Raw genomic sequence first — 18,507 nt, 5'->3', positions numbered from 1 at the left:
CTCCAGCTCCTCCACTATCATTTTTATCACCTCATTCATCACACTGAAACTCACCTGCTGTAATGCAGCTGCAGCAGCTGCAGCTTGCTGCTGCAATGCTGCAGTCTGTGTTAACTGATAGTTTGCTGGCGTTTGTGTGGTAAGGCCTGCCGCCGCCAATGCAGTCTGCTGGGTATAAATGGTAGGAGATGCTCCCAGAAGTGATGGTTGTTGAACACCTAGTGCAGCTAAATTGAGATTAAAAGAAGAGGGATCAAGATTACTTGGCTCCTTTACAGAAATCTCCCATGACCTTCCATGACAAATACAAGAAAAACTGGCTCCACTGACCTACACTGGAGTAACCAACCACCTTTACCTAGATCCAGAGTCTAATCAAAAGCATTTTTCAGAGATGAATATGTGGTGGCATATATACCTCTAACCCAAGGACTAAAATGAAGGGGGTAGATAGACAGGAAGATATCTGTGAATTTGAAGCCACTTGGTCTATATAATCAAGTTCCAGAACAGCTAGGGTTATCACAGAGAGGCCTAATCTCAAAACAAAACAAACAAAAACCTTTTTTTAAAGTAGTGGTGGTCCCAGCACTTGGGAAGCAGAGGCAGGCGGATCTCTGTGAGTTCAAGACCAGCCTGGTCTACAAGAGCTAGTTCCAGGACACGCTCCAAAACCACAGAGAAACCCTATCTCGAAAAACCAAAATAAATAAATAAATAAATAAAGTAGTGGTGGTGGTGGGGGCTGGAGAGATGGTTCAGCGGTTAAGAGCATTGCGTGCTCTTCCAAAGGACCAGAGTTCGATTCCCAGCAACCACATAGTGGCTCACAACCATCTGTAATGAGATCTAGTATCCTCTTCTAGCCTGCAGGCGTATATGCAGACAGAATATTGTATACATAATTAATAAATAAATATTTTTTAAAAAATGTTGTGGGGTCTAGGGATAAAACTTGGCTAGTAGAAGGCCTGCTTAGCACTACTTAGCACATACAAAGCCCTAGGTGTGATCCCTAGCAACAAACAGCATAAACAGGTGCGGTGGTACATACGTGTAAGGGCAGCACCTGGAATAGAGGCCAAAAAAAAACCTACAAGTTCAATGTCACCTTTAGTTACACTGTAAATCTGAGTTTAGCTCTGATCTCAAAACACAACACCAAGACATGTATAGATATTTGTGGGGGCGTGGGGTTCAGAAGCAGGAGCCAGGCCCAGTAGGCTCAATCTTTCTTCCCGCTGATCCAGATGTAGAACTCTCAGCTACCTCTCCAGCACTGTCTGCCTACATGCCACCATGATGACAATAGACTAAACCTCTGAACTATAAGCCAGCCCCTTAAATGTTTTCCTTTATAAGAGTTGCCATGGTTATGGTGTCTCTTAACAGCAAAAGAAACCCTAAGACAGCAGTTGAGAAAATTCCTCCAACACTGGCCTATACTCAAGCCTGTGGGACATTTCTTAGAGATTGATGTGGGAGGGCCTAGCCCACTGTGGCCCACCCTGGCTGGTGGCCCACCCTGGCTGGTGGCCCTAGATGCTACATGAAAGCAGATTGAGCCAGCTATAAGGAGTAACCAGGAAGAGATATCCTCCATGGTTTCTGCTTCAGTTCCAGCCTCCAGGTTCCACTCTAAAGATACTGCCCTGACTTCTCTCAGTGATGGGGTGTAACCTGACAGTTTTAAGATGAAAGATGAAACAAACCCTTTCCTCCTAAAGTTGCTTTGGGTTAATTTTTTCCCCCACAGCAATAATAACCCTAAAATAGAAAAACATGTTTGTTCTTCAAGTTGACAAAGGGTCAATTGTCCTGCTTTTTTTTTTTCTGAGTTAACTAAGAAGAGGGAGCCACAATTGGGAAAATTCCTCCACAACGGGCCTGTAGACAAGACTGTGGGGTATTAGTCCCTGCCTGCCTCGATTTCTCTCAGTGACGGAGTGTCACCTGAGAGTTCTAAGATAAAATAAATCCTTCCCCCCCACAAGTTGGTTTTGATTATGGTCTTTATCAAAGCCACAGAAACCTTACTAACTACCCAATGGATAAGGGTGCTTGCTACCAATCCTGAGACATGAATTGGAACTCTGGAATCCACATGGTGGAAGTTGTAAACTGTCCTTTGACCTTCACATATGTACCCATACAGATACATAAAAATATATAAATGTTTAAAAAAAAAGCTGGACAGTTGTGGCTCACGCCTTTAATTCAAGCACTCAAGATTTCTGTGAGTTCAAGATTAGCCTGGTCACAGGACAGGTTCCAAAGCTACACAGAGAATCCCTGTCTCAAAAACAAAACAACAAAAAGACAAAAAATAAACAAAAACCACACAACTGAAAATTCTGATGAAGATTAACTAACACGTACAAAGCCCCAGGTGGGTGGGAGTAAGGGAGTATAAAACAAAAACCCATAGTAAATAACAAATGGCCTTTTATTTATTTATTTATGGCTTAATGCCTATGGAAAATGGCTTTTTTCTATTTTTTTTATTTTATTTTATTTATTTTTTTTTGGTTTTTCGAGACAGGGTTTCTCTGTGGTTTTGGAGCCTGTCCTGGAACTAGCTCTTGTAGACCAGGCTGGTCTCGAACTCACAGAGATCCACCTGCCTCTGCCTCCCGAGTGCTGGGATTAAAGGCGTGCGCCACCACCGCCCGGCTTGGCTTTTTTCTTTAAACTTTTCTTTGCAACTTTAAGTGTTTCTTTATGATGCTTACAGCTATTTTTTTTTCCTTAGCCTATTAGTTACTGGATTTTTAATTGTTTTTCGGTTTGTTTTGGTTTGGTTGAGACAGGGTCTCACTATGCTTCCCTTGCCTGTCCTGGAACATGCTATATAGACCAAGCAGCCCAGACACTCATAGAAATCCACTTGTCTCTGCCTCCTAAAAGCTCTGGGATAAAAAGGAATGCCCCACCAAGACCAGTTATATATTATTTTTAAAAGACCACCCCCTTGTGGTCAGGGGTGGCCTGAAACTTACTAAGGAATGCCTTGAACTTCTTTCTAATCCTCCTGCCTCTGCCTCACAAGTGCTTGATTTCAGGAATGCAGTAGCACACCCAGTTTATGAGATGCTAGAAATAAACCCGAGGCTTTGTAGGTGCTGTGCAAGCATTTTACTGCCTAAGCTGTGTCCTCTAAGGTTCCTGGCAATTAAATTCTTACAGAGTCAGTATTTCTACATTAAATTCAAACAAGTGAAAACCATAATTGAACTAACAATATGACTCAGTGGTTAAAAGCACTTGTCATGCAAGTCTGACAGCCTGGGTTCAATCCTCAAAACCCATCGTGGAAAGAGGGAACCAACTCCCAAAAGCTATCCTACACACACACACGCACGCACACACACACACACACAATGATAAAAAGGTGAGAAGGCTCATTGGGTAAATGTGCTTGCCACCAAGGCTGGCAACCTAAATTCAATTCACAAGACCTACTGTACACAATGGAAAGAAACAACTTCCACCACTTGTCTTGACTTCCAAATGTGTAGTGTCTCCATCCCCCAGAGGGACACAGAAATGTAACTTTAAAAAACACAAATTATTGGAGAGGAGGGTGTTGAGACAAGATCTCTCTATACAGTCTTGGTTGTCATGGAACTCACTATTTAGACCTCAAACTAAAAGAGATCCACCTGCCTCTGCCTCCTTAGTACTAGAATTAAAGGCATATACCACCATGCCCAGCATAAATAAACAAATTTTTAAGGAAAACTATCATATAAATCATTTAAAATTATGGCATTTAGATATATTTAAAATGTATGTTTTCTTTTTTGCTGTTATTTTAAGTTTAGTGTTTTTGTTTCTTGTTTTTGGTTTTGGGTTTTGTTCTGTTTTGAGGCAGGTGCCACTACGCCTGGTCCAAAACATGTCTTAAAACTGAAAACATTCTAAATAAAAGTTATTCCATTTGAACTTGAAACTCAGATAGATTAAATCCCCAGCACCACAAAGAAGAAAGGAAAATAAGAAGAGAGAAAAGGAGGGAGGTTGGTTCACTCTAATAAATTACTGTTTTATAACACATAACTAAAGCAATTTTAACTATTGGCATGGTGATGCCCACGTTTAGCTCCAGGGAGGCAGAGGCTGGAAGATCTCTGTGAATTCAAGCCCAGCCTGGTCTACAGAGTGAGTTTCAGGACAGCCAGACTACACAGAGAAACCCTGTCTCAAAAAACTTGGGGGGAGAGGGGAGAGATAAACTTAAGATATTTGAAAAGCCAGGTGTGGATTACTGCTAGTGGAGACCCTATCTCAAATGCAAAACAAAAATGATGAAGCGCAGTGGAAGAGGAAGAACGAGAACACACACGCCTCAAGAGATTATGGCAAACCCATTAGTAGTCTGACCGTCATAAATCTAAAAACTCTTAAGATGCAAATACAGAAAAAGAAAAAAAGAGCTACAAAACCGCCCAAAATGTTAGACAAAGAGGGTGGGTTTTTTTTTTGTTATTGTTGTTTTAATTTTCAAAAGTATCTTAATAAAGGATACATCTTCGAACACATCGCTCTCCGGTGCACTAACTTCCATCCAATTGAGACAGCACCCCCCCCCCACACACACACATTCACAGCGCGAGGGTTCCATCCCCTGACCTGGTTGTGACACCGCAGTGGCCGTAAACTGAGTAGCCCATGGTGGGTTCTTCTGTCCTCCAAACTGAGCCATGATGCAAGGAGGGAAAAACCTTCACTTGTTTCTCCTCTACAGCAGGTATCTATGAAGAAAGGAGTCTTGTTTCAAAGTTCAACCAAACTACAAATACCAAAAAAGGCTATTTTAGAGAACTGATTGATACTAAGGACATCCTCCAAAAGAGAACCGGAAATAAAATGTGTGCAAACTGAAAACTAAACACTATCGACGAGGTATACCCTATTTAAAAGGGATCCTTAGGGGTGGAATTAAAGGGACTTCTTTCAGGTTTGGTGGCACACGCCTTTAATCCCAGCACTCAGGAGGCAGAGGCAGGAGGCTCTCTCTAAATTCCCGGCTAGCATAGTTTATCCAGTGTTAGAGCTAGGGCCACACCGTGAGACTGAATATACACAAATGAAAGAGACAACGAAATGACAGGCGCCGAACGTCCAGCCTGAGCGCTTTCTTCGGGCAATGTGGAGGTCAGGCAGTGGTTAAATCAATAACGGAAACGAGACACCCCCTCCCCCATAAAGGCATCGATACGACTACCATTTTAATAACGAACGTTACTTGAAGGACTAGGGAAGTCACTATGGCCTTTGTCACCTTGCCTTCCACTCCGAGGAGGGGAAAGGCAGTTGGGAGAACGCACGTCTCTAAAAGAACCGCCGCGAAGACGCCCCCTCCCCCGAAGTCAGAGACAAGGAAAGGAGGGGCCAAGCATCCCCAGCTGGGGACTCGACGGGCCGGGCAGTGACGCCCATCTTCCTCCCGCCCCGGCCTCTCTAGCGCGCAGGCCGCGACGGTGGGAGCCAGCGGCCCAGGGCACGATCACGGCGCCCACGGGGCCATCGCAGTCCCTGCGGCCGGTCGGAGTGAGCCTCTCACCCCGAGGACCAGCGAGGACTCGGCGTCGCGGCAGCGCCAGCTCGGGCACGCACGCCCTCCGCCCGGCCAGGCTGAAGGACCCAGGCCGTACCTGAGGGGCCGGGAGCCGGCGCGCTGGGGGAAGGGCGCGCCGCGCGGGGCCTGCTCCGACCCGCACAAAAGGGGCCGTGTCCGTCGCCCGCCTGCCCCGCCGCGGCCGCCATCGCCCGCCCTCCCGCCCGCCCGCCCGCGGCCTCCCACAGCCGGCGTCCCCGACCCCTCCGCCGATCCGCCGCGAACGGAAGCGGCCCTGACTCGGCCTCCCGCCGCTCCCGAGCAAAGCGCTGACCAGACCTTCACCTGAGTCGGGTCCGGTTTACCAGCGAAGCCATTTCAAAAGCCGTCAAGCTCAGGCGCATGCGCCAACTTCTCCCTCTTCCTCCACGCCGCACCTCCTCCCTCCCAGCTCCGGGAGGAACCGGCGCCTGCGGAGAGACGTTCGGCGTGCGCGTTCGCCGGAACGCCGAGCGAGAGCGCGCCCGACCGGGTTACCTTGGCTTCGCTTAACAATGAGCCGGTTGTCCTTGTGCCCGGCTCTGAGGCGAACGCCAGTCTCCCTAGTTACAGAACCAAAGGGAGTCACGTGAGCAGGCCGGGGTGGCCGCCATCTTGTGGTTGTCCTTTTTCTATTCTAGTGCTATTTGCTTGGAAGAATGAACGTGTAAGATATATATATAGATATAGATATATAAAATATAGATATAATTAACATAAAAAATCAATATTTGGAAAATATACTGATGCATTCATGTGTGGTAGGATGATCTTTTTGTATACTGTCTGAAGATGTATCTCTGTCTTACCTCACCTGCCTAAGGCACCTTCTGATTGGTTTAATAAAGAGTTGAACGACCAATAGCTAAGCAAGAGAGGATAAGCAAGAAAAGATAGGCAGGACTTCCAGAGGAGAGACACAGGATCTATTTACTATTTGCAAATCTCAGAAATGGTACTGAGGCGAGTAATGGGCCACATGGCAGAATGTAGATTAATATATATGGGTTAATTTAAGTTTTAAGAGCTAATTGGAGCCGAGCAGTGGTGGTTCACGCCTTTAATTCTGGCAGTTGGGAGGCAAAGGCAGGTGGATCTCTGAGTTTAAAGCCAGCTTGGTCTACAGGGTGAGTACCAGGAAAAGCTCCAAAGCTACACAGAGAAACCTTGTCTCTAGCCGGGTGGTGGTGGCGCACGCCTTTAATCCCAGCACTCGGGAGGAAGAGGCAGGCGGATCTCTGTGAGTTCGAGACCAGCCTGGTCTACAAGAGCTAGTTCCAGGACAGGCTCCAAAACCACAGAGAAACCCTGTCTCGAAAAACAAAAACAAAAAAAAAGAAAGAAAGAAAGAAAGAAAGAAAGAAACCTTGTCTCTAAAAAACAAAACAAAAAAAGAGCTAGTTGGAAACATATCTAACCTAAGGACAAGATTTCATAATTAAAACACTCCATGGTGGGGCAGGTGGAAGGACTAACTAGTTAATATCACTGACTGCTCTTCCAGAGGACCTGGTTCAAACCCCAATACCTGTTAGGGATATTTCTTAAAACGAGCCTCTCCCCTCTCCCGCAAATAATTCCAATCAGAGCAAACAGAATAAAAGATGCCCATGTTTAATGCAATGATCCCCGTGGCATGGCGAGGGGAAGAAAGAGAAGGGGAGACCATGTAAAACCCGAGAACCACATGATCTTTCTCTGGGGGGCAGCCTCAATAGCCTATGGGAGTGGTCTTGACCTTCCCTGGGGAGGGGTTACCATTTGGCTGGTTTTCCTGACCCTTCTGGGAAGGGGTCACCACTTGGCCGACTTTCTCAGAGGTGGAGTTTGGACTAAGGCAACTCCCAGAGGAGGGGCCTTGAACGGAACTTTCCTGCCCAGTACTCCAAATATGGGTGCCAGGGGCTGGGATGAGGCCCCAAATGTAATACTACCCATACGGAATCTAACAACTGTAACTTCTGACACTGTCACATAGACATACATATGGACAAAACAACAATGCACGCACACACACACACACACACACACACAGGTCTCGGTGTAATTATTAGAGAGCTGTTGGTCCAAAGTGAGACCTGCTATACATTTGTGTATATATATTTTCAACATGTGACCCTGAAAGGTTTTGATCTTCTGGGCTCAAGAAATCCTCCTGCCTCTGCCTTATAGTGCCTGTGACTTACAGATACAAACCACTGAGCAAGGTGGAATTTTTACAAACTTTTTTAGATTACTTTTTCATTTCTGGAGAGGTTTTTGCCTGCATGTATGTATGTGTACCAGGTGTATGCTTGGAGGTCAGAAGAATACAAAGTATTCCCTGTAACTGTTATTAATGGTGGTTGTGAACCGCCACAGGGTTCTATCCCATGTCCTCTACAGGAGAGACAAGTGCTTTTAACCACAGTGCCATCTCTTCAGCACGAACTAGAATGTTTACAACTATACAGTTCAGTAGACTTGAATATATTGACAACATACCATCATCACACCTAGTATTTGAAGAACATTTTCATCACCTCCTCCTAAAGAAACACATAGCTAATAATTTAGTCACCCTCTACTTCTGCCCTGTGCCTGCTGGTGACCACTTTCTCAATATGAATTAGCTTATTGTAGACAAGACTGCTCTTTGTTTCCTGACTGCCGAGACCTGAATAATCACACAGAAATTATATTAATTACAACACTGTTTGGCCAATAGTTTATGCATACTTCTAGCTAACTCTTACATCTTAAATTAACCCATTTCTATTAATCTGTGAATCACCATGAGGCTGTGGCCTACTGGTAAGGATCTGGCTGGTGTCTAGCAGCTGTCTCATTCAGCAGCTACAGGGCAGTCTCCCTGACCCTTCCCTCTATATATGCCTTGCTATAGGCCTAAAGCAGTTTATTAACCAATGGTAATAAAACATATTCACAGAGGGGAATCCCACACCATCTCCCCTTTTCTGTCTAAATAAAAGGGAAGGTTTTAATTGTAACATAGTAAAGTTACATATAAAAAATAGTTATCAACCAAGAATTATAGTTACAATATTTGGTCCATTTATATTTGGCAAATTAAGGAAAATGCTCTATCCTCTCTGTGAGTCTAAAGTTTTATATCTAAATTATCTTTTATGATTATAACCATCTTAAACTCCACCAAAGACTCCAGACAGATATAATATTACCTAAATAAACAGAAAGTGCTTTATAAGAAACTTCCAAGATTCTAGAATTGACAGAGACATCTCACTACCTTGACAGTCGTCCAAAGTTCTTCTGTAACATTAAGGCATCCATCTTCAGCCAACAGGCCCATAGTATCTGGCAGACTTTTCCATGAAGCAGAAAATTTGACGATCTCTTATGTCTTGTATTGGCAAAGGTCATCAGTTGCTTTCTTCTGTGTCCTGCAAAATGTCTTGCAGACTCTTTCATGAAGTGGGAACCCTGAAGGACTGTCTCACCTTTAGGCAAGTTCAGCAGTCATTTTTTCTCTGGGTCATGCATGTCCGGTTCATACAGTACAACATCAAACAGTCCAGTTAAGAGCAGTTTCTTGCCCAAACAGCTAATAAGCACCATAAGGAGCCTCTTTGATGCCCATCATCCTCTTGAAGTAGATCAGTGCTGCCAGGAGCGAATGAATGTGTCTCATTGCCATGAAAAGCCTAAGTTCTTAAAACATTTTAAATGCCATATTCTGTTAGTCATCAAAAGGTTTGAAGAATACCTTATCCATCTGAAATATATCTCTGTACATCTAGAAAACATAACATGACTACAAGCTTGACTGTTATAGATGACTATTAACTTGTATTTCTTAATTATACATTACATTTTTAAATAAGCTGCACAAACACAATACCATAATCAAGCACAGAAATATACATACAGAGGGGGACTTGATTGGGGGAGGGGAGGGAAATGGGAGGCGGTGGCGGGGAAGAGAGAGAAATCTTTAATAAATAAATAAATTAAAAAAAAAGAAATATACATACAACAAAATTGACCTTAAATTTATATAAATAAACCAAGATCCATACCAATGCAAAGTATTCATCTCTATAGCATATCCCCCTTTAAATGTAAACAAACATTTATAAACAATCATTTAGGGAATTTGGGCGTTGTTCACAAGACTACTACTCCCTGCTGATGGGGGCCACTGTTAATCAGGTCTTTCATGGGGTATCCTGTGTAGTAGGTTCATCTCAGCCAGCAGTCCTAAAGCTGTCATGGATGTTGGACCATCTAGGCCATTGTTTCAGGGGGTCTTATTTGATCAAACTATATTAGCCAGTAAGGAATCCACACCTTTCTATCCTCTGTGGAAACAAAAGCAGAATCTCTTTTCCAAAGCAACAAGTCCTTAGACCCAAATACTGAAGTCAAGATACCTTTAAAATATATATTGGTTTAGTTTAGCAGCCCATACAATGAAATGTCTCTCTGTACTTAGCTCATTCACAGTCAAAAATTTCAAAGAAAACACAATAATATACATACATAATCCAGACTCTCTGTGTATTTTCCATCTTTATATGGCTTAATTTTCTTTACTCGTTTATGATTGTCTGTATTCAGTCTCTTTAAAGATTTTATTTTATCTTTTTAAACTATTTATTTCTTTTTATAACTGTCTATACTCTTTATTTTATATAATCCAGACATTTTGGTTACCCATCCCACTTGTACATTTGGCCTCCTGGCTGCTGCACCTGGTTCTCCTCTCTCCCTTCTCACTTCTACCCCCACTCTCACGTGGCTCAGCTCAGCCTGGTCATGTCCACTCTGAATTCTCCCAGATGTCCCTGCTTCTGATTCTGCTTTCCCACATATCTACAATAAACTTTCTCTTCCACCACACCTAGGAGCAGTCGTGTCCTTTCCTTTCCTTTTTTTTTTTTAAGATTTATTTATTTATTATGTATACAATGTTCTGTCTGCGTGTGTCCCTGCAGGCCAGAACTTGGCACCAGATCTCATTAGAGATGGTTGTGAGCCACCATGTGGTTGCTGGGAATTGAACTCAGGACCTCTGGTAGAACAATCAGTGCTCTTAACCCCAGAGCCATCTCTCCAGCCCCTTTCCTTTTTATTTTGTTTATTCATTTAACCTCAACAAAAACCAACAAATGTAAGAAAATATTTAGCTTTTTGTGTTGTTCCATGTATTTTTCTGTTAAATTTTATGATCACATGACCACAGTTACACATCCTTTGTTTTTCAAGCATTGAGGGGCCTTTCCCCCCCACCTAGCTATAATTTATAGCAATTTGGTAAAGTCTAACTTTGTGAACAAATATTCAACAATTACTTTTCATCCTTACTAATGTCACCCTGAAGCCGTAATGTTGCCGGGCGGTGGTGGCACATACCTTTAATCCCAGCACTTGGGAGACAGAGGCAGGCGGATCTCTGTGAGTTCGAGACCAGCCTGGTCTACAAGAGCTAGTTCCAGGACAGGCTCCAAAACCACAGAGAAACCCTGTCTCGAAAAACCAAATATTTATATATAACTGTCCTCGCACTATAGAAATTTGTATATAGGGGGCTGGAGAGATGGCTCAGAGGTTAAGAGCATTGCCTGCTCTTCCAAAGGTCCTGAGTTTAAGTCCCAGCAACCATATGGTGGCTCACAACCATCTGTAATGGGGTCTGGTGCCCTCTTCTGGCCTGCACACATACATGGAAGGAATGCTGTATACATAATAAATAAATAAATATTTTTTAAAAAAAGAAATTTGTATATATTCAAAACACCCTGGGCCAAGTTTCCTAGCAGTAAAAGGAAGAAAGAAAGTAAAGTAAAATCTGATATCCCTTATCAAAAAGTTCCAAAAGAAGGCCAGGCATGGTGCCATATACTTTTAATCTCTGTACTTTGGCAACAGATATCTCTGTAACTTATAGACCAGCCTGCTCTTCATACTAAGATAGAGGAGAGGCAGGGCTATGGAGGAAAACACTGTTTTAAAAACAAGCAAAAAGAAGCGGGACAGATGGTTCAGCAATGAGAAACACATTGTGCTCTCCCACAGGCCTAGAGTTCCATCCCAGCCGCCATATTAGCCCCATGCCTCTTACAACTGTAACTCTGAGGCCCTCTCCTGGCCTCCTAGGGTATTGTACTCATGTAACATACACTCACACAGACACACATAAATAAAAATGGAGTCTTGGGGCTGAAGTGAAGCCTCAGCTTTTAAGAGCACTGCCAGGCTTTCTAGCTGATGTGAAGTCTACCCTCAGCACCAAAAGGGAGGTTCAAGTATGGTCCTAATTAGTCTTCATAATAAAAGGCCCACGTCAGATATCAAGGGTGAAAGCTGAAAGATGAGAGAAGTAGAGCGCCCACTAGAGAGTTCTTACCTCTACCCAGCCCTCAGACTGAATGGGGGAGATCCTGTCTCCACCCGCTTTTTATTACTGCCTCCTCCTCCTGATGTTCACATTATAGGCTTGAGTCTCCCATGTGCTGGGATCAAAGACATGAGATTGCAAGTTCTAGGATCAAAAGTATGAGGGCTGGAGAGATGGCTCAGTGGTTAAGAGCATTGCCTGCTCTTCCAAAGGTCCTGAGTTCAATTCCCAGCAACCACATGAAGGCTTACAACTATCTGTAATGAGGTCTGGTGCCCTCTTCTGGCCTTCAGGCATACACGCAGACAGAATATTGTATACATAATAAATAAATTTTTTAAAAAAAGGCAAAAAAGTATGAGACACCACCACCTGGCTCTGTTTCTCTTTTAGACTGGTTCAATCTCGAGTAGCCCAGGGTGGCCTTGAACTCCTGATCTTCCTGCTCCCTCCAAAGTGCTGGGATTAAAAGTGTGTGCCAACACGGCCTGGCCTCTATGATTAACTAGTGGCTAGCTAGCTCTGCCCTCTGATAGCCAGGCAAGCTTTATTTATCAGAATGCAAACGAAGTGCCATACAACATCATAGCCTTCTGTGACTGTATCCCCAGGCTGAATCTGTTTCCCTGTTCCGGCTTCTGTGATACTGCATGCGTAAATCAGGCATGGGGACACACTTCTTTTATGCCTTTGATTCCAGCACTGAGGAGGCAGAGGTAGTCTGATCTCCATGAGTTCAAGGCCAGCATGGTCTACATAGTAAATTCCAGGGCAGCCAGAGCTACTGAAAGAGACATTGTCTCCAGAACTTCCTTTTTATGTTTACAATATGAACACAATATGTTTTTGTTTATTTCAGCCGTTGGTTATTTTGGGTTCATTCTACTTGTAAGCATCTATGAACAATCCTGAAGGAAACCAGAATGGCTTAAATCAAAGGTTCCTCTTTGATTTAAGAATTAATTTTAGCTAGGCAATGTTGACACACATCTTTAATCCCAGCACTCAGGAGATCTCTGTGAGCTGGAGACCAGCCTTGTCTACAGAGTGAGTTCCAGGACAGCCAGGGTTACCCCGAGAGACCCTGTCTCAAAAAAACAAATTAAAAAATTACTTTTATTCAAAGGTGATTAGGCAAGAAAATCTTTCTCAATCCTTTCTCTTTTTTTCCTATTGGCAGAATATAAACTGACTTCTCTGAAGATATTCCTACACTTTCATCAGGAAATAGACTGCACCTAAAAGGATTAGACAAAAATATTTTTTCTTGTGAGTGGCTTTGTTTTATTTTTTGAGACAAAAATGTCACTAGATTGGCACTGGTTCTTGACTAGACTGGAACCTGACTTATAGACAAAGCTGGCCTCAAACTTGTGGCAATTCTGCTACTGACTTAAAATTCTGGGATTACAACCATGAGCTACCAGGCCCAGTCTTACACACACAAAATACAGCTTCATTAGTTAGCCCCATAGTATCTTTAGAAACCTGGAAATATGTTGCTTTGTCATGATGTTCTCTCTCAGAGAGAGAGAATGTTACCTGAGATTTACCCAAGCCTTGAACATTCTGCAAAAACACTGCTACCCAGTCTTCTTTGTATTTTGTCCTTTTTGTACTTTATAATGTTGTAGAACACTATTTTAAGGTGTGTTACTTTTGTTTGTGTTCTGGAATATTTGTTTAATGATGCAAAGATGTTTGATTAAATAAAATCCACCTGCAGTCAAAAGCAACTAGCTGATAGAAAGTGGTAGGGAGAAGCCAGGTGGAGAAGGGATTTTAAAGAGGAGCAGGGAACCCCACGAGGGCTTGTTTATCGCAGGATGGCTTTTGAAGAGATGTAGGAAGGAGAAGAGATAAGTTAATTCCCTTTCAGCCTCTCTGAGGAGCAGAAGTAGAATTCCACCTCAAACTTTGAGGTTTTGTTTTTGTTTTTTTTCAAGACAGGGTTTCTCAGTAGCTATGGAGCCAGTCCTGGACCTTACTCTGTAGACAACGCTGGCCTCAAACTCACAGAAATCTTGCTTGCCTCTGCCTCCCAAATGCTGGGATTAAAGGTATGTGCGCCACCACTGCCCAGTTGAATTTTGAGTTCTTTAGAGGAACAGAGATTTAGATTCCCTTCCTAGTTTTGAAAGAGTCGGTGCCTGAGGGACCAGAATCCCCTTAAACTGCAGCCCTCAGGACCTAACCACTGCTCACAGCAGTGGAGTTGCAGTTGCTGATTCGGACAGCGTGGATTAAAAGGCAGCAAAAATTTAAAAAGAGGACAACATTATAGTGAGGGTCTCACAGAGTTGCCTGGGCAGGACTTAAATGTCATTATAACAGGCAAGGCTAGAACTTGTATTCCTTCTCCTTCAGCCTCCTGACTGGCTGAGAAACAGACTTGTGCACCACACTTAGTGTTTCTTGCTCTTTTTTCTTTTCTTTTCTTTTCTTTTCTTTTCTTTTCTTTTCTTTTCTATCAAGGGGTAATTTTGGTTGACATTTTGGTATTTTGTCATGCCCACCTTACTCTAAACTCATTATCCCTCTGTTACGAGGCCTTATAAACCCACTCTATAACCAAGCTTTTGAGTATTAGAGAACTCCAGCAAAGAAACTGTAATGACAGAAGGAAAAGAGTTTTCCAGCTGGCCTGCGTGGTACCTCCCTATAATCCCAGGCAGGAGGATGACTGCAAGTTGAAGACCAGCCTTGTCTATGTGGTGAATACCAGTTTAGGCAGGATTACATAACTGGACCCTGCTTCAACATGTTTTTTTATCTCTCTCTCTTCCCTCCTCTGCATAACACTCACCATCTTTCCTTCGAACTGTTTTCAGTCCTTCTGGGGATATACGGAATCAGAGGGTGCAGTTCTGGGTCATATGATAATTCTATATTTATCTTTTGACATAATGTCCAGCTATTTTTACAGTGGCTGTACTATTTTACATTCCCACAAGGATTGTGGCATTTCCTTGCCAATCTCCCCAACCCTGCCACTCTTTTAAAGTTTTCTTTATTGACATTATTTATTTGGATGTGTTTCTTGTATGCTTGCCAGGGTATGGCTGTGTGAAAGTCAGAGGTCAACACTAACTCTCTTCTATTGCAATTTTTAATTGTTTGTTTTGTTTATCAAGACAGGGTTACTCTGCATAGTCCTGGCTATCCTGGAGCTGGCTCAGTAGACCATGGTGGCCTTGAACTCAGATATCTGCCTACCTCTGGGTATTAAAGGCATTTGCCACCACCACCTGACAATGATTTATTTGTATATTTTATGTACTTGAGTATGTTATCTACCTGTTCTTCACATTGGAAGAGGGTATTAGATTTTATTAGAAACCACACAATCTTGTGTGATTTCTGGAAACTGAACCCAGGACCTTTTGAAGAGCAGAATGGTCAATTCTCTTAAACACTGGACCATCTCTACACGCCTATAGCATTTTGTTTGTTTGTTTTAAGACAAGTTTTCTCTGTAGTCTTGACTGTCCTGGAACTCACTTTGTAAACCTGGCTGACCTCGAATTCAGAGAATTGCATTGTTGGTGGGAATGCAAGCTGGTACAACCCCTTTGGATGTCAGTGTGGCAATTTCTCAGAAAATTAGGAACCAACCTTCCTCAAGACCCAATAATACCACTTTTGGGTATATATCCAAAGATGCTCAATCGTGCCACAAGGACATGTGCTCAACTATGCTCAAATTTGTTTGTCAGAGCCAGAACCTGGAAACAACCTAAATGTCCCTCAATCGAAGAATGGATAAAAAAAAAGTGGCACATTTACACAATGGAGTACTACACAGCAGAAAAAAATAACGACAGCTTAAATTTTGCAGAAAAATGGATGGAACTAGAAAACATTATTCTGAGTGAGGTAACCCAGACACAGAAAGACAATTATCACATGTGCTCACTCACAGGTGGTTTCTACACATAAAGCAAAGAAAGCCAGCCTACAAACTACAATCCCAGAGAACTTAGACAATAATATGGACACTAAGAGAGACTTACATAGATCTAATCTACATGGTAAGTAGAAAGTATAAAAAGACAAGATCTCCTAAGTAAATTGGGAGAATGAGGACCTTGGGAGTGCTTGGAGGGGGAAGGAGAGAGGCAGGGAGGGGAGCAGAGAAAAATGTAGAACTCAATAAAAATCATGGAAAAAATTTAAAAAATTAAAAATAAACAAAAAATTATATAAATAAACCAATATCCATACCAATGCAAAGTATTTATCTCTATATCATATCCCCCTTAAATGTAAACAAACATTTATAAACAATATTTGGGAATATGGGAGTAGTTCTCTTCAAACTGCTTTCCGCTGTTTATTGGACAAAGTAATTTTTTGAGGGGTGTTCAAGGTGACCTTTTCAGGAGATGTTGGTCCATCAAACCACATTAGTCTGGAAGGATTCCACAGGTTCTCATCCTCTGTGGAAACAAAAGAAAAACCTCTTTTCTAAAGCAACAAATCCTTAGACCCAAATTTGAAGACAAGATATCTTTAAAGTATACACCAAAAGGAGATCAAGGGGATACAAATTGGAAAAGAATAAGTCAAACATTCACTGTTTGCTGATGATATGATAGTTTACATAAGTGATCCCAAAAATTCTACCAAGGAATTTCTACAACTCATAAACACTTTCAGTAATGTAGCAGGATACAAGATTTTCTATTAAAGATTTATTTATTTATTATGTATACAGTATTATGTCTACTTGTATGCCTACAGTCAGGAAGAGGGCACCAGATCTCATTACAGATGGTTGTGAGCCACCATGTGGTTGCTGGGAGTTGAACTCAGGACCTCTGGAAGACTGGCCAGTGCTCTTAACCTCTGAGCCATTTCTCCAGCCCCAGGATGCAAGATTAGCTCAAAAAAATCAGTAACACTCCTGTACGCAGATGATAAAAGGGCAGGGGAGGAAATCAGAGAATCAACACAATAGCCACAAATAACATAAAATATCTCTGAGTAACTCTAACCAAACAAGTGGAAGACTTGTATGACAAAAACTTTAAATCTTTGAAGAAAGAAATTGAAGAAGACACCAGAAAGTGGAAAGATCTCTCATGCTTTGGGGTAGGCAGAATTAACATACTAAAAATGGCAATCTTACCGAAAGCAATCTACAGATTCAACATAATGCCCAGCAAAATCCCAGGAAAATTCTTCAAAGACCTCAAAAGAATGATACTTAACTTCATATGGAAGAGCAAGAAACCCAGGATAGCCCCCTATGGGTGGCCAGCCTCTGATTGGCCCCTCCCATAAGGGGAGGAGCCCATGGGGTCAGGGGTCAGGGAGATGGCATGCCTTAGACTAGAGGTAGTTACTTCCCTGGGCTAAGGATCGGAAAAGATTTTGCCTCTAAACTAGAGGTACTACTTCCCTACAAAGGAATTGGTTGGGTTTTCCTGCTCGGGGATCAGTTGGTTTCGTGTCTTGGGCAGAGATGGCTCTGACTTCAAAGCTCAACTGTGTTTCTTTCTGTGGTCCTTTTTATTTTCTAGGCTGTAATTTTAGGCTCTGGTTCTAGGGGCAAAGTGTGTTCTTTTGGTTCTGGTTTCAGGGTCAGGGTATTTTTCCTCTGACTCTTGGTTCAGGGATAAAGTGTTTCTTTGGCTGGCTTAGGTCCCAGATCCAGGGTGTGTTTCTTTCGCTGGCTCTGAGTTCAGAGCCAGGATGCTCAGAGATTGTGCGAGGACTATGGACATGCTGGGGTCTGGGTTTCTCACCCTCTCCAAAAAAGGCACACCTCCTAATAGTGCCACTCCCTGTAAGGTTGTGGGGGCCAATTACTTGCAAACTACCACAATAGCTAGCTCTAACTGACTTGGTAGATGATATGTATATAGACCAGGCCAGCCTCAAATTTGGAGATCTACCTGCCTCTGCCTCCCAAGTGCTGGAATTAAAGGAGAGAACACTGTGCCCATCCAGTTCATGTGCAAATCTTAACTTTATGTAAATTAAATTTATCGCCGGGCGATGGTGGCGCACGCCTTTAATCCCAGCACTCGGGAGGCAGAGGCAGGCGGATCTCTGTGAGTTCGAGACCAGCCTGGTCTACAGAGCTAGTTCCAGGACAGGCTCCAAAGCCACAGAGAAACCCTGTCTCGAAAAACCAAAAAAAAAAAAAAAAAAATTATCTACTGCCCTCTTCTCAGACACTTTTTGCTGTCTAAAGGCCTATAGCTAACTTCAAATTCTTGAGGATCCCTGCCCCCTCTCCCCAGTACAGGGTTTCTCTGTGTAGAACTGGCTGTCCTTGAACTTGCCCTGTAGATCAGGGTGGCCTTGAACAGGGTGGCAAGAGTTCCCTCTGCCTCTAACTCCCGAGTGCATGTGTGTGCAATTTTACTGTTGCATGTGTGTAATGATGTGTGGGCATGTGAATGCCAACACTAAGGAGTCCTAGAGAATCGGAGCAGGTCAGAGATAGGTCTCTCCCTCCACAGTGGAGAACACAGAGATTGAACTGGAGTCAGTCTGTAGTACTGGATCTCACAAATGTTGCGGATTTGTTTGTGTT

At 43.0% G+C, this 18,507-nt stretch overlaps 1 protein-coding gene across 7 annotated transcripts in view; it reads right to left on the bottom strand.

Annotated features, from left to right (window-relative positions):
* Positions 1-6,017, bottom strand: part of Ccar1 (cell division cycle and apoptosis regulator 1) — a 52,224-nt gene extending 46,207 nt beyond the window's left edge. For 4 of the 7 annotated variants that reach the window (XM_075980130.1, XM_075980133.1, XM_075980132.1 and 1 more), the window contains exons 1-3: positions 5,900-6,016; positions 4,633-4,754; positions 55-227 (exon numbers count right to left, since the gene is read on the bottom strand). In XM_075980130.1, the coding sequence (XP_075836245.1) occupies positions 55-227; positions 4,633-4,705 (246 nt within the window). In that variant the 5' untranslated portion in view covers positions 4,706-4,754; positions 5,900-6,016. Of the gene's footprint in view, positions 1-54; positions 228-4,632; positions 4,755-5,566; positions 5,586-5,899 lie in introns of those variants that run through there. The other 3 variants (XM_075980129.1, XM_075980134.1, XM_075980131.1) reach the window with 2 other exon arrangements.
* Positions 6,018-18,507: the final 12,490 nt, after the last annotated feature.

Source organism: Microtus pennsylvanicus, chromosome 7 (genome assembly GCF_037038515.1).
Source record: "Microtus pennsylvanicus isolate mMicPen1 chromosome 7, mMicPen1.hap1, whole genome shotgun sequence".
NCBI lineage: Eukaryota > Metazoa > Chordata > Mammalia > Rodentia > Cricetidae > Microtus > Microtus pennsylvanicus.
The sequence above is the reverse complement of the archived record's forward strand: the minus strand, read 5'-3'. Positions and strand labels throughout refer to the sequence as shown.